Genomic DNA, 24222 nt, shown 5'->3' on the forward strand with positions numbered 1-24222 from the left:
TACAATGAAGTGTTCCTCTTGTGCAGTGTGCTACAAGAAACAGAAGAATGGGAAACGTCCATGTAAGCTCTTGATTTCTGCAGCATTACTCCTACTCATGTTCCTGGCATAGAAAGCAGCTCCCTACTGACCTGGGTGGCTGCTGGAGGTGGCAGCTGCCCTTGGGATACGATTGCTGCCTGGTGGCTGGGCAGGACCAGGCTCAGGGCTCAGGTGGAGTCCAGCCGCCAGCAGAGCCTCCCAGTGCCCACTGCTGCCCAGAGCTGGCCTCCAGTCCCAGCTCCAGCTCTGCCTGGCCGGGCGAGCAGCCTGCCACCAGCCTGGCCTTCTCTGCAAGCCCCTGCTGCTGGGGCTGCTTTCCAGAGCGTGCACAGCCGCAGCCCAAGACAGAGGGAGCTGAGCTTTGCATGCAGTGACAAAAGTCACTGAAAAGCCCACAAAGCTGTTAATTTCAGAGCTGCAGTAGCACGGAGGAAATACTTTTGATTCTCTGAGCACCATCAAATATAAGCCCTGAGTTTCTAGACCAGGCAATCTTCTTTTAACTTAGGTTTTTTTTTTGTTTGTTTGTTTGTTTGTTTTTTCATAATTATATAAACATTATCTACATTATTTCACTCAAGCAGCCAGCATGGAAACGAAAATCGGAGTTCACCCCAGACACTCAGCCAGATAGCATAACTTTCAATGTCATTACTAACCCTTCAAATAACGTTTAGGAAAAGTCATCCAAAGGCATCAGTAAGAGAGGACTCATGTTGCGACTCTGCCAAGTAGACTCCATGCGGACCAGGAAGAGCCCCCATGATTCTGGCTGAGCGTCGTCCACAAAAGCTCTTCAATCGCATCTCACTCCTGACTTTCTGCACCCAGGCTCCAAGCCAACATCTGCTGGCCTGGAAGCATTAACCTTCTCTCCTGTTTGTCAGAAGTTTGTGGCAGATTACCTCAGTCTGGTGCTTCTGGTCCAACTGTTGTTTCAGCCTTGGATAACCCCTGTCCAGCCCTTTCCAATATGCTGTCAAACATCTCAGTTTGCACGGATATTCCTCACTAACACTCCGCAACATGCTTTTCTTTGCTGTCAAAGCATTCAGAATAGACATCAGCACACCTTCTGAGCCCTGTGTTTCAGCTATAAGAAACTGTTTGCGTAGAAAACAGAGGAAAAAAATCATTGTTGTCTGAGATGTTAATTAGTAACAGATTGACCAAGCTGGAGGCTGGAAATTCAGGGCTGTTTTTGTCTCCACTTGGCCTGCTTTTTTACTATAACAGAAATGGAACTAAAACAAACAAATATCCTAAACCAAATGTTTATGCAGGAGCACTGTCTTTGATTTATTTTTTTTCCTCACATGTAGGAGACTTCTCAATCTTCTTGAAAATATGGCCAGCTGCTTAGGACGTGATTATTACCGCTTTACCTTATAGCAACTCTAGTTGCTCAGCATTTGCTCTAGAAGTGTACTATCCAATACATGCCAAGGCAGAACTCTAAATCCTGGGAAGAAAAAGGCATCCTTTGTCTGCAGACCTCTGAAGCTTCTTGTTTTGTTTCAGGCTGAGTCACAGCAAATGTTCCAAAGTGACTCAGAAAGAGCCAATATTTAATTATTGAGACATTCTGTACTAGCATCTGAGATTCAGCAACTTGAGATGGTTCTGCTGATAATAATAACTTTTTACTGATAGCCACTTTCATTCAAGACTCTCAAGGTTGTTTGAGCATTATCCTGTTAAGCTGGCTGAAAGGGTTTTTAAAAGTGCCAGATGCAGAACCCTCTGCCCAGCTTGGGAAAAGTTTGGATGTGATCCAGGGCTTCTTTGCTTCATTGTCTATAATTAAAAATTCCTAATATCTCCTGGAGGTAAGATTTATGTGCAAATCAGAGATACACTGGTGGTGAGCCACATAAAACCTTTTTTGGATAGTGCTAGAGGCACTGTTGTTCTGAGAGTATGAAATAAGACATCCTGTTCCCAATCAGATTTTTATTTTTGATCTTTCATGTGGCTAAATTCTGGGAAACTTTAAGAAAACACAGACTGCTATTCATTTCAAAAGGATCAGGATTAAAACTAAAGATAGGAATAACCTTTTTCACCCCTAAGCTGCTTTTGAGAAATTAGGTGCGTCTTTATTTTGGCTTAGTCTTTGCTTGCATCTTTTGAGGTGCTGGGATGCCATTTAAAGTAGAGCTGTGCTCCCAACAATGCCTTCAACTCAGCTGAGCTAAAGGAAAGCAATACACAACAGCAAGTACATAAATCACCTTCCTCCAGCAGATCCCTCTTCTATTAACCTTCTCCTTGGTGCCAGCGACAGAGAAGTATTAAAGCAGCACTTTTTTTTTTACTTTTTCTTTTTATTTTTCCCCTAGGACAGCCACTTTTGCTGTTGTCAATATAATCACAGCTGTTCTTGGTCTGAGACATTAAACAAAGTCCCAGGTGCTCATTATATGGAGATGAATAATTAACTTACAATTTTATAAAAGAAGCCTTGCTTTTTAATAAGCAGTTCTTCAAGCGTTCAGGCTACAGGAGAGGGTTTTTTTGTTTTTTGCTTGTTTGTTTGTGATTTATTATTATTTTTTTTTAAATTCCTTCTCTCCCCTTCTTCCCAAGGTAAATCACATGGTCACTGCTTGTTTGAAAGTAAATTCTCTCTTGTTGTCTTGAAAGGAGTTGGAGGCTGGGAGGCGATGAACACAGCAAGGTTAGCTCTCTGGAAAGTGAGTAGCATGTAGCTCTTCTTCATTCCTTATTTCTCTTGTGCACTAACTCCAAAGTCACCACAAGGCTACATGATAAAGTTGTAATGAGTTGAACTAAAAAGCCATAAAGTGGATGGGGAGAAAAATCTCCAATTTAGGCTATCTTTGACTCCTCCAAGTTGATTTTTTTCCCCCTGTGGGTTTCAGGAGTGCTGCAATGGCTGAATGATCTATTGATGAACAAAGGAAATATAAAATATTAAAGAAGCGTTCTGTATTTGTTTAATGCCTGAGTCTGTCCAACCTGAAAAGAAGTTCCTTAGTTTAAATAACTAATGGCAATACAGAGCAGAAGAGAGAAAATGTGGGAAGATGTAATCTGTGTTAGAAACCTTCTTCGTAGGAGCTTTTCCAGAGATTTTGTATCTCTCTTCAAACCCTGAGTGTTAGGAAAGGTATAATGTAATATCAAACTTCATTTCTTTCTCTTATTCTACAGTTCCTTCTTTTCAAGAATCTCTTCCAAGCTGATAGCCTCCTAAATTTCTAGACATAATTGTAGCCTTTGTAGGAAATTACTTAACGTGATGATTGCGGCCCTACTGGCTTCATTTCCATTTGAAATGCACCAGTATTAAAGAAATGAGTTACGCCATCTTAAAAAAAAAAGTGATTTTTTTTTTTTGGAGGCACAGGAGGTCTTGTCAGACAGCATCATACAGCTAAATCTTTAGGGCGGTTTGACTCATATTTCTTTCCTTAATATGTGCATCTCTGTACAAATGAGGTCTTGCTTTCAGTGACTCAATCCTTAGTCTTTCAAAATGGCCCAATAAAGAAAAGGAATGACTTTATCTAATTTTCTGAACATTTTTGCTGTTATCATATTAGTTGTTTCCAGGACAACGGGTAGTTCAGAGCTTGCTAACGGCTCTTGCTGAGCTGTCTTCCTACTGATTCACAGGTAACACAAAGTGAAAAAGTTCTTGTGCCTTACTTCAGTTGGACCAGGTGTAGAGAAGCTTCTGGGACTTTTTGGCACTCACGCTCTTGTAAATCATTTTGAGCGAAATAGATAAGCACAGATTCTCAACTGTTATTCCTTCACTCACAAGCTACTTCTCTCAAACGCTGGGGAGAAAACCCATCCATGCAGTTTTTGGAAAAGGGGCAACTTCCCAAGTGCACGGTGGGCTTGCAGAAAGGTTTGAAGCTGAGAGAAGGCTTTCATGAGTATAGAGCTGGCACAAGTGAGAGCTGGATCAGGCCCAGCCATTCACATTCTTTTCTTGAAGGTACTTTCATGAAGTAATTTTTTTTTAGATATACACCCTGTAATCATGCCTGCACTAAGTCACCACATCAAATTACTGGTGGTACTCTGAAAATATCAGTGCTGTTCCTCTATTTTGACCATCAGGGACACATGCTTCTGGAGTGGAAAGGCTCCAGCCTTGCCCTCCCCTGCAGTAACCTCCTGTGGTTGAATGCCTGCTGTTCAGTTTTGTCTTTGGGCCCCAGGTCTCTAAGAAAAGTATGCTTGCAAGAGCACAACCATCAGATGCACTGGCTAGAGCATGACTGTCCCTTCAGGTAGGAGGTCCATGGAGCAGTAGCTGACACAGGTTGCTCTTCCAGATCTGAGCATTGCTCCATCTGCTTGGTGTTGCACAGGATGCATTTTTGCACTTGCCTGGGCAGAAAAAAAGTAAGTCAAGGCATTCTGTGAATTCAGCCCTGCCTCTGAAACGTCTTGTACAGAATGAGATGCTTCTTAACCAGCTCTTTTGCTGCCCTAGCTGGGGTGGCACTAAAGCATCTCCTGCCTTTAGCAGGAAGGATGGACCTCTGTGTTCAGACCCACTGGATCAACCTTAAAATAATCAGTGACAAATTATGAGTGGCTGATTTAGCCCAACTTGCTTAATAAGCCATCACGTGGCATTTAATCAAGATTATTGAAAACAGTAATGAAATCACCATGGCCCAGTTAATTCACACTGCTAATGAGCTGTGAGCCCGCTGTCTCCCCAGGGTCAGGGCAGTTCAGGGTTGGGTTTGTCCCACCTGCCTGAGCTGGCTGGGAACCAGGGGGTGAGCACACTCTGAAAATATTCCTGCTTTTTGGACTGGCCTTTGCTCAGTCACTACCCTTGAAAATCCACTATTTCATTTTTGAGCTGACCCTGGCCTTCCTGGTGCAATGGTGGCGCGCCTGCTGCTGCCCCTGGCCCTGGGGGGTGCCTACCCCAGCCTGCAGCTGGGAGAGCTGCCCTGGAACCCCTGCTGATGCTATGGAGAGCCAAACCCAAGCACGATGCACGTCAGGCTCTGCACAGCCTTTCCTGAATCTCTCCCAGTTTCTCTAGGCTAGCTACTAATGCAACCCACCTGGCTTTCTCCCATCCCAAAAATGAAAAAGAGCCAAGCTCCCAGAAAGAAAACAACAGGAAAATAAGGATATTATACAGAGAAGGTAGCAGCTGTGTGATTTTTACATAACAGCAATTTTAGGAGGTTTCAGCTTGTTTTTGTACCGTAGTAACATCCTTTTTGTGCTGCTGCTGCAACTACGATTGTGCTGCACTCTGAAATGGATCAGCGGGAGATGCAAGTTATTAAAATAAATAAATAAATAAAAGCCTTTAATCAGGTCCAAAAGCATTGGTCTCATTCTGATTCCTGCAACTAGTTTGCAGCTCCATAGAGAGAGGTCTAGGCCCAGGTTGGAAGGTGGGAAAATGTAGCTGGGAGGTGGCCAACAGCTCCTCAAGCCACTGGTCCTCCAAGGGACCGCAACGAGGAGCCAGGCCCACACGCACCCTCCTGCGGAGGCGAGTGCAAGGGGTGTGTGTGCAGGCATCCTGCTGGATTTGCCCCCAGTAGCAGACTCTTTTTGGTGCTCAGTTGCAAAGCACCACAACGAACAATGCTGACACCAGGCTTGCAGCTTATCAAGGAAGTCAGCTGGATCACAGAGTCACAGACAGCTGCTTTGGGAAGGGACTCAGCCTGCTAACGGTGCCCTTACTGCCATATGACATTCTGCAAGAGTGAGTTTTGCCTTATAAAGTGTGTGGTGCCTCTATCCCTAAATTTCTGGCTCTTGAAAGAGAGGTAGGGGCTCATAGGTCATTCAGGATGTGAATGAAGCATCTAACGTTTAAAGGAAGTAGTAGGTGTAGATTTTGTTCTTGAAATGCAGGAATGTTAGTGAGTGCAGATGGGGATGTGGCAAAAATTGGTCAGTTTTGCATTTCTTGTGATTATTGGAGGAGAGTTGAATGAAATGCAGTTGAAAAGAGAGAAGAGACTGCATGCAAGATTTTGTTTGTTTGTTTGTTTTGTAACGTGAATGCAAGCTAATCCCAACAGGACTAGTCATTGATGTTTCAAAAAACTACCCCTAGAAACATAGATATTTCAAGACATGTTTAGAACAACAAAGAAAGAGTAAGAGCCATTGAGGGAGACTGGGAATGTTATAAGGACAAAAGTATCCCAGTGGGAAATGTCAGGATTAGAAGAGATGTAAGAGGATGCTATGAGGTAGATGAGTGCTAGTAGGATGAAGGAAAGAATTGATGCATCAGGGTGAGCATCTCCCAGAGCTAACATCCATGTATCCAAGACAAGGCAGTTTTCTGCGTCTCACTGTTCCTCTTCTGTGACTTTCCTCCCTGAAAGACGTACTCCCTGCATAGGACTGTTTCCTCCTAAGTCATTGATTCTTCCAGCTCTTAGCTCTGTAAAAAGACTCTTGTGGGTTAACAGCACATAAACTCAGTAACTGTAGTCTGCTTTGAGAGACTGAAGTTGAAAAATGTTTTTTTTTTTTTTTTTGTAGAAAATACTTAACTCTGAAGGAAAACAAGATTTTTATTATTATTACGGGGTAATTCTTCTTGTCCATAGTTAAATTTTCAGGTTGCTTTTGATTACATTTGTGTCCTGGCTTTCATTCAGCTTCTCAGTTTAAAATCAACATTTTCAGAACATACAACCTGCACCTATTCTCTAGTCACCTTTTGAAAAAGAAATGTGATGTTCCAGAATGGGTTTTGCAGCTGTGTATTTCGTGGCTCATGTCATCCTTGCCTCCAGGGTTTCCTCAGAAGTGTTTCAAAGCTTCTTATTTCTCTTTTCCTTTCTATTTTTATCTTCTACTTTTCTATCTTCTTATTAAAGGAACAGGACTCTCAGTTCATGTTTGAATATTTTTTAGCTTTTAATAAAATCAAATAAGATTTTTATTTCAGAAACTTCAAAGCTCTTTTTAATCTAGTGCAGTTTCAGGTTTATAGCGGACAGCAGATTTAGTTGGACATAGACTTGTCTCTGTCTTGTCCCTGGTCCTCAGGGTCAGTGACCATGTTTCTCTGCATCATCATAGCTGGATATGACCCTGGAGATGAGCAAGAAAAACACTCTGTGGCAGTACACAAAATGTGAATGAGAATTCAGACTGTTTCTCCATGAGCCCACAGCATTTAGAGAAGAAGGACGCCCTTGTTCACATCTGCTTGTTACTTCTCTCAGGCGTAGTACCAAGTATTCTTCCCTAGGTCCCTCATAGTTTCCTGTCTGACAGACTATTTTGGACTGTGTATCTGACATTCATCACTTTAAAGCCCTAACTTTTTTTTTAGACTTGACTGTTTTGGAAAAGATGCCCTCCCTTGAGGCATCGCCTGGAGCCGGTGTTTCCTGCTGCAGCCTCAGCAAGGCAGAGCCGCCCTCGCTGCGCCAGAGCCCTGCGGCGCAGCCCCGCGCAGTGCCCTCCTGCCCCGCTCTGCTCCCCAGAACCGGCTGCAGGCTCAGCATCGAAAGGGCTCCAGTGGTAAGAGTGTTTGCTGTGCCTTGAAATGGCACCCCGGGTTAATCCCCACATGCTCTCTGTGGGGAAGTCAGTCAAGGCCCGTTGCAGTGCTGGCACTTCCGTGCACACAGGGATCGGCAAGAGGCCGGCATGGTTTCTGCCTGGCTGGTGCTGTGGCTGCACGGGCTGCTTGGAAGGGACGCTCCCTGGCCCTGCCTGCCTCCTTTCTGCTATGCGCTGCTGGAGGCTCCCCGTGAACTTCAGATGCTGTGGTGGGAATTCACGCACCCACCTGGAGAGGGACAAGATCCCTGTCTGGGCAGGATGAGGAGGGTCCCTCATGGCCATTACCAACAGGTGCTGAAGAACAATGGGGCCAAGCTCTTCAAGTGCTTGCTGAAGCAGCATGCACGTCTCCCCGGCTCCAAGCAGAACTGAATGGCTCAGCTGAATTGCTGTGGGTGACCGACAATGGATGCCTGGGAGCTTGCATTCCCCTGCAGTGGCTTCACAGGGTTCAGATAGGTGCTGGGAGGAGGCTGCAGAAGCTTTTGCCTTGCCTATGGTGTTGGCTGCAAGTGCATGGAGTTCTGTTGGCAAAGCTTGGCAATATATAAGGCTCCATCAATTCTCTGTTTGTTTGCATTGGTACGTATTCCAAATTGCCGTCTCTAATTCCTGGGCCAGACTTGGAACTAGTTTACTGAACACACCTGGTGTTTCACTTCCTGATCAATAGCAAAGGGTAGCGCTGAATTAAAGTGGTGTTACAAAGAGAAAGTAACAAACATACTCAAAGGGCTTTAGCACAAAATATTATAAAGATTTGCATTAGTTCCAGGTATTAGAGCTGAATATTTTAGATGTTTCATAGTATGCAGGATAAATGTGCTGGATTCCTTTTAGTTACCTTTGCAAAATCCAGTCCATGCTATGGAGGTAATGCAGCATTTGGATTGCAAGGGTATGTAGTACAACACCAAGCATCAGTTCACCATGGATATTTTTACAGGATGCTTGTATGTCAGTCTTCTCTAGCGAAAAGCTGATCCAGCATATCAGAAAAAAGTATTTTTGGCTCCTTACTCAAGTGTAAGCATCCTGGCTAATCCCACATAGGTCATCTGATCATCCCTTCTTATTCTTCCCACAATATGGGATAAAGATTTCACTACTTCCCAGGAAAGCTGAAAATAAAAACTCAAATGCTACTTCAGGAAGATTTTATTAAGTACCTCGGCAGATAGTCAGTCTGCACCCAGCACCTTTCTTTCACGTTTTTCCTCACAGAGAGGAATTTAAAAGACATTGAAAGCACGTGGTGTCTGTTCACCTCCAAGTAATTCATTCCACTGAAAGAAAGAATAGCTCTAGAAGGAGGACCTGAAATTAATTAGTGACATTTGCTTTGGAATGGTTAAATAAACAAGCTGTACTCCGCCCACTCCCTTTGCAGCCGAGCACTTTCTCATTATGCGATTCACTTCTCTCTTTGTTTGCTCATGCCACTCTTTCAAGAGTAAGCAGGTATAAATTGCTGTCTTCTCCGCAGGCGTAAGAGCTTGTGGGCTGGTTGCCGAAGCCCTGCCTGGCAGGCATCTCCCCTGCAGCAGGGGCGGGGGTGCCGCTGTGCAGCACCGCGGCAGCCTGGGCTGGGCAGGAGCTGCCGGCCCCCGCTCCCCGAGTGCAAAGCAAAGTGTGCCTGGGCCAGCCTCTGGGCTCCCAGCAGAGCTGCTCGGCCTGCACCAGGGCTCGGCTTTGGGTCAAAGAGTGATCTAAGTAGCATGCGGAATTTTTAAGCTGAAATTGGCCTTTGGGCACGATTTCCAGCGCTGGGAGCATCACGCGTTGTAATTCCATCAATGTGGAGGCAAAAACTGGTGGGAGAAGAGATGGAAATGAATATGAAAGCAACACTTCATTTTCTCTAGCCTGAGCAGCCGGGTGTGAGAGGACTAGTGCCCAGCTCAGCTTTGCTCTTTGTTCTCAGAAGCAGAACTCTGTTTCAATTCAAGATAATTGGTTGGAATAAGGTTTTGCTTCTCCTTCAGAGCTCAGTTCTTACAACGTGTTCTCTTAATAATGGACTCTTCCCCTACTAAAATCACTGACAAGTCTGGCAATAAAGGATCGAGGAATTCCACGTACATTTAAAGGCAGTGGAAAGAAATTCATCCATCTCCTCATTGAAGCTATTAGTTGGGAAGAAAGATTTGCAGTGGATGTGCAGTGACTTGGCATGAGCTCCTGGACGGCAATGCTCTGCAGTAAGTCCCTGCCTTGGAGGGTCTTTTGGAGAGAGATACAGAGCTTTATTTCCTGCTATCTCCCTCAGAAGTGAAAGCCCAAAGGACTCAATTGTCTTAAATAATTCTCCTCAATTTTGCAAGCATCCAGGCTTTGAGTCATGGGCCAATATTCACAGGCTGTCCCCGCATGTAAAGTTCTTGGGTTGTGCCAGGGTCACGCTGAAGTCAGCAGAGTTACCCTGAGTGCATGAGCAAGAAAAGAGAAGAGGGAGGACAGAAGTATAGCTTGATTTCATTAAAATTTGGGGCTGAAAGAACCTGAAACAAAGCAGAAATGATGTAAGGCATTGTCTGTGGAGTGCATGGAAAGCGGAGTGCATGACAGCCAATTCACTCACACTGTGACACTTCCGTGATACTTAGTGGGTCGGTGACAATGCTGGATGTGACATTGGCACTCGGTAATGGCATGTTACCACAGGCAACAGCAGCCACTGAAGCTAAGTGTTCTTCATTGCCTCTGTGGTTAGTGCCCTCTGCTTTCTGCAGAATCCCTCTCCACCAGGATTTCTGACATCTCCTCAGGCTACCCCTCTCTGCAGTGATGTTCCTCTGCCTGGAGAGGACAGGGACACATGGGTCAGGAGTCTGGAGCAGAGATCATCTTCTCCAGGTCCCCAGCTCCGGTCTGTTTGAGTATAGTCCCAAAAGCCAAAGGTACTGCCAGCAGCCTCCTTGGCTGATGCTAAACGACTGAAGAGCTTTATTTTAGTGTCCACATCATCAGAGGTGGCGTTAATTGAATGCTGAGACAAGTCAGTAGACTTTGGGTGGGATGTGTACTTGTTTCACAGAATCACAGAATTGAAGGGGTTGAAAGGGACCTTGAAAGATCATCGGGTCCAACCCCCCTGCCAAAGCAGGTTCCTTAGAGCAGGCTGCCCAGGTAGGCGTCCAGACGGGCCTTGTTTCTGGTCACACCTGCAGGGGTCTGTCTGGGTCTAAACTGAATCGCTTTGACAGGGGATACAGGGTGCTGCACGTAACAGAAGGGGCTCGTTTTGGGGCTGCACTGAATTGTTCAAGTGGTCACAGTGCAGAGATCAGACTGCAGAGTTACTAGACTCCCTAAATAAACCCTAACAGCACCAAACACCTCCATCAACTTTATTGCTGTGAAGCAGATATAGAAGGAATTAGTTGTCAGGGAGTGTTTCTAATTTAAATGTTAGCAGCTGTTATTTCAGAGTGGCAAATTTTATGATTTTGCCTACAAGTCTGCTCTCAGTAAATTAAAAAATTATATAAAAGCCAGATTGTATCTGCAATGGATCTTACTTACCAAGAGGGGAATGCAAGATTATGATGAATAATGTCAGCGGGGATGAAGGGATACGCAGACCAAGGCTGGTGTTGTCAAGAGCCGTGGGCTGAGCAAGTCTTTCCCTCACCACCAGGCACGCCTGGCTGCGTGCCCCGCGGCAAGGCACAGGTCAGAGCCGCCCAGGGCACTCGGAGAGCCCTGCTGCCCAGCACGGCGTGGTGCTGCTGGAGGGCGCTGAGCACCTCGCGCAGGAACTGCTGCAGCAGGGCTGCCAGCAGCAGGGCACCGCGGGACCAGTAGCGGCAGCTGCTGCGCGGCGGCTCTGCGCTGCCAAGGCTTGCAGTCCGCTGAGGGCTTCACATGAAGCTGTTCTGCACAGTAGGCAACTCCTAAGTTAATACATTTAAGATGTTGAGTTGTCAGGGTCTGCCTGAATTCCAGAGCTGCATTCTTTGATTCACTCCTGGGGTAATCGCTCTGTTATGACAAAACATAGTGGGTTTATCATCAAGTCCATGTAATGTCCTGAAAGATTTCTGTGTCTGTTCGTCTGACGTTTCTGACTCACAAAAGCAGTACTAGTCATTGCAAATGAAGAGGAATACAGTGTCCTTAGCACATTAAAGCAAATATAAAAATTAAAATAATAATAATAATAATAAAAATCCCATATCACCATATCATGGTTTTCAGGGACTATGCAAACTTTTACTCATGACACACTTTTTGATCGAAGGAGAAAAATCAAGGGACTGGCACATAGCTCTCATTGTTTCTGTTCCTTACTCAAGCTGTATATTTAAAATAGAAAAATACAAACTGTTAGCTTCTCTAGAGAACAGCAATCTTCCAGAAAGCTCTCTGATGCAACAGACATATTGAATGTTGTTTTTTTTTCTCATTTAGATTTGAGAATTTTAACTGTTGAGTATTTTTCTCTCTTGTCCAGGTTCAAGGAATGAAACATCGCATCTACCCCAGCTACTTTCAGCTCTGAACAGCAAAGCAGAGACATTTGGTTTTCAAACCAGAAGTCCTTGTTTTAGCTTTTGCCATTGTTTTGTCTCACACCCCAGGCACAGGCCTTGGACTCCTTTCTTGCTGCATCACAGTGCCCTGAGGACCCTGCCTGCTCCCCCCCGGGGTTTCTCCCTAGGTTTCTCTGTTGCTTTCCATTGCACATCATGAAGAAGAGGGAGAAATGTCTCACAAGTTTGAGCAGCCTCAGAGCAGCAGCTTTTTTTTCTAACAGCTCTCATGACCTGTCCTGGCTGGAAGAAGATATCACGAAACCAAGAGGTGCAGGGGCTCACTCGTGACGGCTGATCTCATCCTCTTTGAGCGAAGGTGATTTTGCCCAAAAGATCGTGCTGTCAGAAGAGACTGGACTGAGTGAGAAAGGTGAAAAGCAAGCAAAAGACCATTTAAAAATAAGCAGTGCCAATGACTTGTGGAAATTTTCCTTATCTGGTGATTTAATATTCCCAAGTGGGATGAAATCCTGAAGAGTTTACAGATCCAAACACAGCTACTCTCCTAACAGGCAGTTCAGCTGCGCTGGTCAGACGTGAAACACTTTTTTTAAAAAACACACTTTTCCATTCCCAGGTAGATTTCCAAAGTTACCAATAGGAATTGAACCAGATTACTTATGCTAACAGCATGAGTCTTATGACTAGCACCTGGTGCAGAGCATTGGAAAATTTTAACTGGGAAGTTCAGACCTTTCCTTATTTTAGCTCTCAGATAACAAAATGAACTTTTTTTTTTTTTTTAAGTGGTTTGATGTTTTGATTCTTTGTTTTTTAGATTTGCTAGACTAGTGACCAAATAATGATCTGAATTTTTATAGCATAGCTCTGATTTCTTCGGCCATCATCATCACTTGTCCTACATTAGATCTAATCAGAAAATGGATCTTCACCTCAATTGAAATTCCTATGATTTGATATTTCTTTCAGACACCAGAAATAACTAAAAATGAAAATGCTATATAACCTCATGAAAATAAAAAGTTTTAAAATATTTTGACTCAAGTAGTGCCAAAATGAGAAAGCCAAAAGTTTTCTATAGAAATAAAGGTGGACGTTGAGCAATTCAAAAGTAGCAGAGGTACAGACAGAATATGTTTGAAAAAGTGCATTTCTCCCTTGCCTTCTGCGCTTAACTCAGAGCACAAATGCTAAGTTAATGATGCATGATGTAGACCTAGGTCCACTAAGATGCAGCTCAGAACATTTGTAAGTGGATAATAACTGCAGCAAAACAGCGTGCGATTGCTTAAGTGTTCGAATCTTTGACAGAATAAATCAGTTCTGCAAAGAATACTTTAGTATTAGAAAGGCTTGCCTTTGGCACACCGGGTCATTTCAAATGGTCTGTTTTCAAATGTGTACCTAAATGACCTTATGGTAAGTTGTTCTAGTGCATTACAAGAAAATAAAAGGGAATGATGGGAAATGAGCACATCACAGTCACATGCTGAAGGCACTTGAGGGTGAAACCCTATGTCTGCTCCCAGTGCAGGTCCCCAGCCTATGCTGTGTCGCAGTGGAGACCCCTGTGGGTGCACAAACACACGTATATATATATAAAGAAAAGTTGTCTCAGCCTTCAAGAAATTTACAGCATGTGTAACAGTGACATTCAGTGCCCTGGACAAACCACCAGAATTAGAGATGAATCACCAGATGTAGGGAAAACGACCTTCCCGTCAGGTCATTCTGATTTTATGGTAATGAGATTAGAGTAATGCTAGCAACAGGTTTCTAAGAGGACAGGAGGAATGAAGTTTCACTGCCAACAGCCAATGCCAGCTATTTGTTTGAGTCTGAACACCTGAAAATTTCCCAGTGGAATGTAAGAGATGCAGGCATGAGGACTGGCACCACCCTGGCGGCTGCTGACCTGTCCCCAGCGCCGGGGGAGCTGCTGGGGGCAGCAGAGCAATGAGAGCTGGTGCCAGCAGGCGTGTGCTCGCCGCCAAGCCCCAAGCAGCAATTTCTGACAGATTGCATCTCACGAGGACGCGTGCGGGGAAGCGGTTGCTGTTTCATCTTTGTTAACAGGAGCTCAGCTTCTGATCTCATGCATGCGCATCTCTACACCTTTCTGTTTCTAAAGGAAGTATTTTTGATTTATCATCCTCCAAATCAAATCCTGCCTGTGTGGGTTAGTGACCTTACGCAGCAGAAATTAAGAGGAAAAAGATGCAGCAGCCTGCCTGCAGGTTTGTGCCCTGAACCAGCTGCATGCCAAGCTCAGCCCCAGTGGCAGGACACATGGCAGAAGCACTTACAGCAAAAGACTCTGCAAATGACTGCCTGGAGAGGAAGGGAAGGAGAAAAGAAGGGATTTCTGCCTGTGCTACTTCCGACCCTTTTGCTCCTGCTCTCCCCCTGCCCTGCCTTAGTGCACAGCAGCAGGCTGAGCTGTGGTAGGTGTCTCCATGGACACCAGCAGCACCCTGAAACTTCTGTCCTCATTTTCACGTTGCATTTCACTTTTTACACTGTGCTCTGCACCATAGGGGACCAAGAAGGGGACAATGCCAGGCACAAATCCGGGAGAAATCTGAAGACAGAAATCTTCAGATGCTCTCTGGAGGCAGAAACTCTAGAAGGCAGAGAAAGGTGCTGCAATTTAGTAAAGACACTTCACGCCACAAAGCTATTGTGCTGGGTACACAGAAGGGAGGAGGAGGAGACAGGGAAGATAAGGGCACATCCACTCTGTATTTTGCTGCTCTGCTAGAATCTGCAAATGTCACACTCTCCCATCATCTATCTGTGGGGCTGCAATCCATCTCAGGATAAGCTAGGAAGAGATACACTATTGGCTATTTCATATGCAGTGTGTCATCTGGCAGGCTGTATATATCACAGGGAAAGCAGGGACCACTCAGTCTCTGAGCAAAGCTGCTTCCAGTGAATAGCTCAGAGATACTTTGAGGATGGAAATAAATGGAAAAGGCTTCCCTTGCTTTTTTAGCTCTGACAAGCTTTGAAAACTGCTGGGAAAAAGACCTGATTGGTGAAGGATTATGTGGAAAAGCAATATAGCAGTTTTTCAAGGAGAAGTTGTGGGAGAGGAGCAGAACAGTGTCCGGAGGGAAATATTCACTAGGATTTCTTCCTAGGTGCAGAGAGAAAGTGTTTGGGGATCTCTGATATTTCAGCATCTGAACCAGCTCCTGTATCAGGACATATGGGACTGGAAAAGAACAGCAGCTGGAGAGTCCCTGGAGTTAAGCTGACATGTTATCAGCACGGGAAGAAGGACCCATTTATCAGCTCTTCTATGTAGTTTGCAACTATGGGGCATATGTTTAAAATGCAAGGATGTGTGTTCCCACCTGCAACCGCTGACTTTAGCACCTGAGCTCCCCGGAAGGAAGGAGGGCAGAGAAACGTGCAGCCTGCCCCAGTCTCTCCGGGGTGCCAGGGACACCGGCAGCACTGGAGCTTTGCTTCCCAAGCCATGAGCAGACACACGTGGTTCCCTTTGCAGTATATCTCCAAGCCCTTCTGGAGAGCAGAGAATCACACCACCAGCTTCTTCTCCACACTGTACGGCTTCCCAAACCAATCCTTCTTTCACAGCGATCTGGACCTGGAGGACCTGGGGGACTTTGGCAGTGGGACCAGGTATGAGGGCGAGTCCCAGAGCCGGACGGTGAAGGCGCTGCTGATAGTAGCCTACTCAGTGATCATCTGCATCTCCCTCTTTGGAAATACGCTGGTGTGCCACGTGGTTATCAAGAACAAAAGGATGCACTCAGCCACCAGCCTCTTCATCGTCAACCTGGCCGTGTCCGACGTGATGATCACCACCCTCAACACGCCCTTCACGCTGGTAAGCTCCCCAGGGGCCGGGCGCGGGGCTCTGCGGGGCGGCCGGAGGACGCGGGGCAGGCAGGGGGCTGTCCCCACACGCACACCCCACGCTGCGCTCGGGCTCACCGCTGCTTGCAGGTTGGCTGTGAGGCAGGGACGGGTGCGCTCATCTAAATTTGGGGGCGTGCATCTAGCCCCCACGGGGTTTGCTGGTGCCTGTGTTTGCCTGTCAGGGCCATGTGCATGTGTACTGCCTCAGCTAGTACCAGGCTCGTCCTCAGACTTTCTTTTCAGCTCTTTCCCTGCTCCTTTTGTATCCCGCACAGGCTGCAGCTGTGCTCCCTCTATCCCCCACAGCCCCTCACACACAGACACGGACCGGGGCGTTCATGCTCCCACCTCCCAAAACCTGCTGGGGGGCATCCCTCCTCTCCTACTTTCTTCCTCCCTTTCAGGCCAGCGTCAAGACAGGTCTGTTCTGCTGGTCTTTTGATGGGGAAGGAAGCGGGGACATGTTTGACTCTAGAAAGCACAATTAGCTGTCCATTTACTGTGGAAACGATGCAAGCAGGGTCACTCCTTGTGAAGATGATCGCAGGAGAAAACGTGAGGTCCTCACTGAGCCATGCCAGCTTGGTGTGGCTGGGGTGCTGTAACTGTGCTTCTAGGAGCTGGTTGTCCTTTCTTTACTTGTAGTTATTAAATAATTCTAACTATAGAAAGAAAAATAAAAAGTGAAGTGGGAAGAATAAACTGTTGCACTTCTTGCCCGACTGCCACAGTCTATAAACAATGTGTAAGTAGGACTGTCTGTATGGCTGAATTTTACAAAATCCTCTGGTTCAAAAGCATCCCAAATGCTCCTGCTTTTGTCCTTGCCCATAGCTGTCCATGGTGCTCTTCTGCCTTCCAGAAGCATTTGCTGCATTGTCAGTTTGAATTCACCTTTCCCTATACTGATCCTATTCCTTTGGTGGGGTTTCACTGCCTTACTCTGGTTGGATTTGCATCTGCTCACCTTTAGGGAAAAGGATAGTGCCCTCTTGAGTGTTTGCACAATAGTTAATTATTAGGAACAAATAATTAAATTATTGTAATCCCTCTTAGATTAGAGCTTTACATCAACTTCAAAGAAAGACAAAATGCTACAGTTTCATTGACAGGCTCATTACTACTAGAATTGTCTGTATGGGAATTTAATTAGGATTAAAATGGTAGACTAATTGAAAACATTAGCTAGTCTTGACTAATTTTCTGTGTGGACATATGTTCTGTAGTAAATGTGCCTTGTTTCAAATTAGCTTAATCTGCTTCCAAAATGAGTTATATTAAACATTGCACAGTAAGGAATAACTGTGTGTGCAGGGAGTAAAACCACAAGTTATTTGGGATAATTGCCTCTGTAGGAAAGCTGCAAGAAGCAACACCTTTCTGGGATTTTCTAAGAAATGCCACCGTGCCCTTTCCGCTCTGGTCTCAGGGCAGGCTTTAAACTCTCTCTGACTGCAGCCTCCCCAAGGGCAGTGGGATTTCATGCCTGGTGGAGATAAATTGTACACCAGAGGTCAGATCAAGGAAGGCAACCCAGCTTGTAAAGTGTTAGTTGCTTTTTTATCTGGAGGGGAAAATTTTCCTCTCTGTTTGTCTAAGCTAGCTGACACCTCTGATATTGCTGTTGGTGTATCACAAACAATGCGATGTGAGGAGAGCCAAGCTCAGAGCTCAACATGAGAGCAAGACATTGCTGTCCCACTCCGTCTGCTGCTGCTGAGAGGGTATCCTGTATGCTGAGTCCATAACCTGTATGAGCACAGGGCAGGTACATGGGGATGCTCCTGACTCAAGGGTGTTAGCTCTCTATTTCTGTGCCCTCAAAGAGTTTTTCTTTCATGAATTTATCTCACTGAGTTTTGAACCCATGCAACTTTTGGCATTCACAAATGTGAACATTTTAACAATGACAAAAATTCAGCTGTCTTTAAGGAGACAAGCTAATGTTTTTACGTGCAGACACTCATCGAGAAATCAATAGAAGATTTCTTTGTGTTTTCCAGAATAGCCACGCTACATGTACACATGCACACACAAACACACATATGCAGAGCAGTACTCAAGTGGATTTGTTTGTTCAGTATAATAAATCTCACCTCTTTTTCAGAGCCTCTTGCACAGTCATTATTTCCCCCAAAATCTGAGTATAATAATACATCTACAAATGATAAGGAAACTGTATCACAATATTTCTTCCTTAAAGTATTCCCAGGAAGCCTATTGGTGACTCTTCAGGTAATGCACAATTTTAATCTTTTTTTTCTCTGTTCTTCAGGTGCGGTTTGTAAGCAGTACCTGGGTTTTTGGAAAGCTGATGTGTCATGTAAGCCGATTTGTTCAGTACTGTTCCGTTCACGTGTCTGTATTGACCCTTGCTGCCATTGCTCTGGATCGGCATCAGGTATGCAGTATGCACCACACCTGTATTTGCTAGAAAATAGTGAACCAAACATATAGCTTTTTTCCCCTTCAAGTCCCAGGGCCTGGAAACCTGTACTGTCTTGGGAATTAAGGAATGAAGGGGAGGGATTCTAGCTTTTATGTTGGTGGATGTGAAAACTGCTTTTGTACAGTGATGGTGATCAAACACTGCCCAGGCAGGTTGTGGAGCCTTCATCCAAAACCCATCCAGAAATAGTCTGGCGCAGCGTGCTCCAGGTGGCCCTGCCTCCTGCAGGGGTTAGACAAGGTGGTCTCCAAAGGTCCCTTCCTGCCTCAGTGACTCTGTGTCCTAAAGTGTGGCATGAATATATTCAAACATCAGCAAGCCCAAACATTATCTCAGCATTTATATATGAAGACTCTTACAACTTTTAGGCTTGCCTCATTATTTTGGGATGCCTGGGATTGACAGTGGAGAGAACTGTGTTAGTACATTCAGCTTAAGATGAGAAATTCTCTGCGCTGTCCCCCTCCCCAGCAAAAAGATACTTCTTGGCAAATACCAACCATAAAAACTGCATAGGCCAACCAATGAGTGCAAACAGGGTTTTCCTTGAAGGATAACAAAATTTGTCATTTTTGCTAAGGCTGACAGATGCTGTGCACTGGGAGAGCAGGCTCTGCAAGGTACACTCTTTGGGCTTACTGTCTATTTTCCTTGCAGTGCTGGAGCCTGCAGTAATGGTTGTTACTGAAAAGCACACAATAAGTGACACAGCCAGATGAAGGTGAAAGCAATAACTGATTCCACTCCGATTATCTGGGATGTGCTCCATCTAGTGTCAGAAAATCACAGTGACTGCCAGAGTACAGACCATCCGCTTTTGTCTCTTATACCACAAAAAGCTTGTTAGTCTGTCCCTTCTACAAATAACATTGCAACTCCTGAAAGCAAAGTATTCCAATAAGGAGGCATTTTAATTGGCAGATTCTGGGTTGATGGCAAAGCATGGCTATGCATTAAGAAATGCTGGTTTAACTACGAGCAAACAATAATTGCTGTTAAACCCAGTGGAGTAAGCTCCTCAGAACTGGAATTAGTTGGCATGGCCCAAGGAGATATAAATAGAAGTAAGGAGATGTCACTGAGCAACGAGAAAGCAACACTTGACTCTAAAAATATTGCTAGTTCTGGGAGGTATCAGAGCAGACAGATGATCCAGGGGAGTTATAGAAGCTCAATTAAATAAATATCTATTATGGGACAAGAAAAGATGCAGAAAAAAATGCCAGAAAATTCATCAGCCAAGAAATCATGTAGTAGTTATTGTTTTATTGTGTAATCTAATCATCTGTGGGCTATGTAGCTCAACGGACATATAACTTTCATGATCTCTGAGTTCAAGCTGATGGTGATACTGAATGTGTTTTTCTGCTCAGGGCACCAGGCCAGCAGCAGCATTTAATGCTCACATAGCTCTTTACATTTTCCAGCCCTTATACTTTCAGAAGTCCCTGAAGATGACACTCTCCTGCCCACCTTTTAAGACTGGAGAGATGCAGAGCTGCTGCAGCATCTCAAACTGCAGTGTGAGGCTGGAAGAGTGACCAAGACATCACCAGACAAAGTAGCCCTCCTCAGCAGCAAGCGCACATGCAATACACCACACTGTAGCCAGTACTGCACAGGACAAACTGTGAATAGAAAAGAAACCAGCTTTGAAGTTGATTAGTGCTATGTTGGTCAAAGATTACATTTAACTGTAAGGTTCTTAGGCACCATGTCAGACTTTTGCAAGTCCATCAAATGCCAAAAGTTGTGAATACCAGGTCTGCCATCTGTATTTGAGACCTCTTGTATAGTAATCAAGAGACATTTTGTGCTCTCTGTAGTGGAAGCCAGAAGAGAGTCTTGGCTTTCAACTTCTACCACCCTTTATGTCCATGCTGAATATGCCTTGCTGTCTTGGAAAGCCCACACACTGTTTGCTTTTTACTCAGAGTTCAGTGTCAAATGCTTGCTCTTGGACATGGATAAAGCAAAGGTGCACTTTTTTTTTTTTTCTAAAATTTGCAGCTCATTTTTGTCAGTTGAGGACATTTTAAATCCTCTGGATTGGTTGTTCTCTTCAGGTTATCATGCACCCTCTCAAGCCACGCATGTCCATGGTGAAAGGAGGGATTTGCATCATTATCATATGGGTTTTGGCCAGCTGCTTCTCATTGCCTCATGCCATTTATCAGACCTTGACAAGATTTTATATCGGGTAAGACTTTTACACAGTGCTTTTTTATATGATATAGCTCAGTCAAAGTCCCACAGATTCTAATGCATGCATTTCTCCATATGTGTTATTAAAATAGAAAGTATGGTGAAGCAGAGAAATCTTCCTTATATTTCACTAGGCAGTGAGTTTCTCTCAAGAGGATAATAAAAATCAATGAGATTGCTTTCAGGCTTGTTGTTAGTTAATTTCGTCTCAGAGATTCAGTGCTGTCATTTGAAGCAGGCACAGAAGAGACATGAACAATTGTTAATATGGATGATTATTTATTTTCTGGGGATGTGTTTAAAATACCTTCACTGGAGCCAAAGGTCAGACTTAATGTGAAGTTCTCAATTGAAAGAGGCCCTTGCCTGTATTACTGAATGAGTTCTGCTCTCTGTGCCTTTACTGAAACCTACAAGAACCCTTAAGATGCTTGTCCTCCAGGTGTCGCATGCATCTGGCAGAGGGATTAATGGTTTTTTATGTCTTTGATCTTCAGGAACAGAACAATACGAATGGTCTGCCTACCCAGCTTCCCTCCTCCTGCTGACCTTTTCTGGAAGTATTTGGACTTGACTACTTTTGTTCTCTTGTATGTCCTGCCCTTGCTTGTGATCTCCATCACATACACCATGGTAGCTAAGAAGCTCTGGCTGAGGAATGCCATTGGGGACATCACGATGGAGCAATACTATGCACATCAGCGGAAAAAGAAGATGACGCTGAAGATGCTGATGGTGGTGGTGATTGTGTTTGCAGTGTGCTGGTTCCCTCTGAACTGCTATGTGGTGTTGATCTCCTGTAGGGCTATCCACAGCAGCAATGCTCTGTACTTTGCTTTTCACTGGTTTGCCATGAGCAGCACTTGTTACAATCCCTTCATTTACTGTTGGCTGAATGAGAGCTTCAGATCTGAGTTGAAGTCTTTGCTGTGTGTGTGCAGGCAAAGGAGTGCAGGCCAGAGCCATGCTCTGCAGTCCATCTCCCCTCCATTCAGGCATGCCTGGGTTGAGAACTGCCATTATAAGAGAGGCAGTGCCTGCCAGAAAACAAGGGCAACCTCCCAGAGGAACTCTGCAAAGACAGACATATCCAGTGTTCAGCCAATTGTGGCAGAAAACTAAACCCTTGATCTGATGGCCAGGCAGCATTCTGTTATAATTGCAAAATCACAGGGAAAAAATGGATTGCAAAGGGCTGCTGGAGATCATCTAGTCCAACCTTCCTCCCAAAACAAGCTAACTTCAAAGTTCAGTTGGGCTGACTGGGACCTTGTCCAGTCAGGTTTTCCGGGGATGAACTGCTCATATGTGGGTTCCAGAATGAAGTGTGTAGAGTGAACTTTTCATCTAAACAGTCAGCAAAAATTAAGAAAATTCTTCAGTAGCACACCAAATCTTTCATAGCCAGAGCAAATGAAGAGAACCTATAGACATGAACTAATGCATACTGTTTTAAAGTAGGTGGTTGTTTACGCATATAGAAACACTGCATTAATTCCACCCTTTTATTTATCTGCAATTTATTTAAGATTAATAATATTTGTAGCCATTCGCAAGTTTCCACCCACAACATCTTACCTGTTTACTCTGCTGTTACACAAATTACTCAGCTCTGCTCATCTGATTCATTGTGACCCAATTTTATGTTTATGCCAGTACCATGTACAAATGTGCTTCCTGGTAGAGGAGGAAACATCTCAAAAATCACAATGAGAACACAACTTAGAAACAGGACAGCAAAAAAGTTACTCCATTCTTCTTTCAATTGTTTGTTTTGTTCTGTAAAGATTACTCCTAGTCACCACAAAACATTGTTTAAACTGCAGTGTCTGGTCAAGAAAGAAATTATGGAAGTGAGCTTATTATCAAGCACTAGCCAGCTGAGGAACCAATCCTTTCTTAAAACACATACCACATACCATTTTGTTGAGGAGTGACCCAATGCCCACTCGCCAAACACCACCTGCAAGCCAAATAAATATTTTCAGAATAATTTTGCATTTTTGCACTTTCTACTACATTTCTTTTGTGATGTCTTTCAATTATCTACATAGGCGATACTAAATAGGAAGTCAAATGTTGATGGTGGAAATCGTTTTATGGACTGTGTGCCAGTGATCAGTGCAGACACCAGCCTGAGCCTCATAGAGAGACTGTCATTCCCAGTGGTGCCAGCAAGTTAAGCTGGTGACTCCAGGGCAGCTCCGCAGGCTGGAACACGACAGCTCGTTGGGTATGCTCCGAGGATTGGTGATATCAGAGGCTATCACCCCTACCTCATATTCCAAATCATGGGTGGTGAATTAACTGTCCTGCCACTTACCAGTTGGGAACTGCACTGTGACCAGTTTGTGCTGGGAACACTGGCTAACTGTAGCCAAGCAAACTGGGGGGGTGGCTACATGTGTGAGAGAGGGAGGCTTGCAAACTCACGTATGGGCTGTAAGGTCCATTCAGAAATATGGCTGTCTTGAGCTATCCATGAAAACCTGGCTGAAAATAAAACCAGTATGCAATCACACAGAGGTGGTAAAGTCTGAATTGCGGTGACAGCATGGACATGGAGACCAAGGAGGTGTTGGCCACTAGGAACCTGTCCTAGGTGTTGGTCACAAGGAACGTGTGAGTCTGAGTGAAAAACAATATACTTCTAGAAATCAAGATGCTTTGATAGGTACAGAGCCTGTTAACACGTAGCCTGATACTGTATTCGCATCTAATGAGGAAACTGTGAAGCTGAGGGAGGAGTAATTGTAAGGCAAATCTTGTAAGATTTGTAAGGGGAGAGGCTAGCGGTGCACCAGACAAGGAGCAGAGATGACACATCACTTGGGGTGCTGCAAAACACACTGGCATATCCTGTTCTAGTGCTTTAAGTAAATGCTCGCCTCTTACAAATGGCAATACCTTCTAAGTGTCATGTCTGTGGGAATTACTGTGCAGAAGGGTGTGCTTAGGGAAGGAAATTGAATTTTAAAAATGTCTTCAGAGAACGAGCACCCAGGACTCAGACATCTTCTCTAATTCACTCACAAGAAATGTGTTTGACAGACTTTCTCATGAAGGCTTTATCGTCTGAGCGCTTACTCTACTTACATTAATAAACAAGTGTAAGTGGAGCTCTGAATGGAGCTGGCACAGTGGAGGCAGACATCCGAGCCTTTCATTTTATGTTACAACTAAGAAGCGCAAACCTGATGTTATGACTAAGTTCTCTGGAAAAGCTGGAATTCAAACCAATGCAAATGGCATTTCTATAAAGTAACTGTCTGCAGTGTTTCTTTAAACAAGATGACTTGTTAAAAACAAATAAACAAACAAAAACGTAAAGCAACTGAATACAACAATGTTAAGGTGAGCAGTAAATACAGTAATTCACTGAATACGGTGACCTGACCCTATGAAGCAGTGTACTACCCAACAGCAAAGCCAAGACATTTTTTTCCAGCTGTTGCTGCTAAGAGGCAGTTGAGGCAGCACCAAGGCCGGTCCCCTTCTGTTCGGCCCCACTGCAAAGCCCTGTTAGAAAGGGTCGATGCGACACAGACTACAAGCTCCCCAGGAGACAGG

General features: G+C 44.6%; 1 protein-coding gene across 3 annotated transcripts; it reads left to right on the forward strand.

The window, feature by feature from the left end:
- The first annotated feature begins 1434 nt into the window (after positions 1-1434).
- Positions 1435-23985, forward strand: LOC308176907 (G-protein coupled receptor 83-like). Of its 3 annotated transcripts, none has more exons than XM_080553326.1 (6): positions 1435-2631; positions 7370-7560; positions 12062-15966; positions 18274-18399; positions 20514-20647; positions 21150-23985. In XM_080553326.1, the coding sequence occupies exons 3-6, from the start codon at positions 15592-15594 to the stop codon at positions 21772-21774; spliced, it is 1260 nt and encodes a 419-aa protein (XP_080409452.1). In that variant the 5' UTR covers positions 1435-2631; positions 7370-7560; positions 12062-15591; the 3' UTR covers positions 21775-23985. The 3 variants fall into 3 exon arrangements, with proteins under 3 accessions (XP_080409452.1, XP_080409451.1, XP_080409453.1); XM_080553325.1 differs by having other exon boundaries at positions 2610-2738; XM_080553327.1 differs by lacking the exon at positions 7370-7560 and having other exon boundaries at positions 2625-2738.
- Positions 23986-24222: the final 237 nt, after the last annotated feature.

The sequence above is a fragment of the Anser brachyrhynchus genome (assembly GCF_964034855.1).
Source record: "Anser brachyrhynchus genome assembly, chromosome: 13".
NCBI lineage: Eukaryota > Metazoa > Chordata > Aves > Anseriformes > Anatidae > Anser > Anser brachyrhynchus.

Coding starts and splice junctions, on each gene's coding strand:
- LOC308176907 (XM_080553326.1), top strand. CDS start 15,592: ATGAGCAGACACACGTGGTTCCCTTTGCAGTATATCTCCAAGCCCTTC. Junction 18,400..20,513: donor TTGCTCTGGATCGGCATCAG/GTATGCAGTATG, acceptor TGTTCTCTTCAG/GTTATCATGCACCCTCTCAA. Junction 20,648..21,149: donor TTGACAAGATTTTATATCGG/GTAAGACTTTTA, acceptor TTTGATCTTCAG/GAACAGAACAATACGAATGG.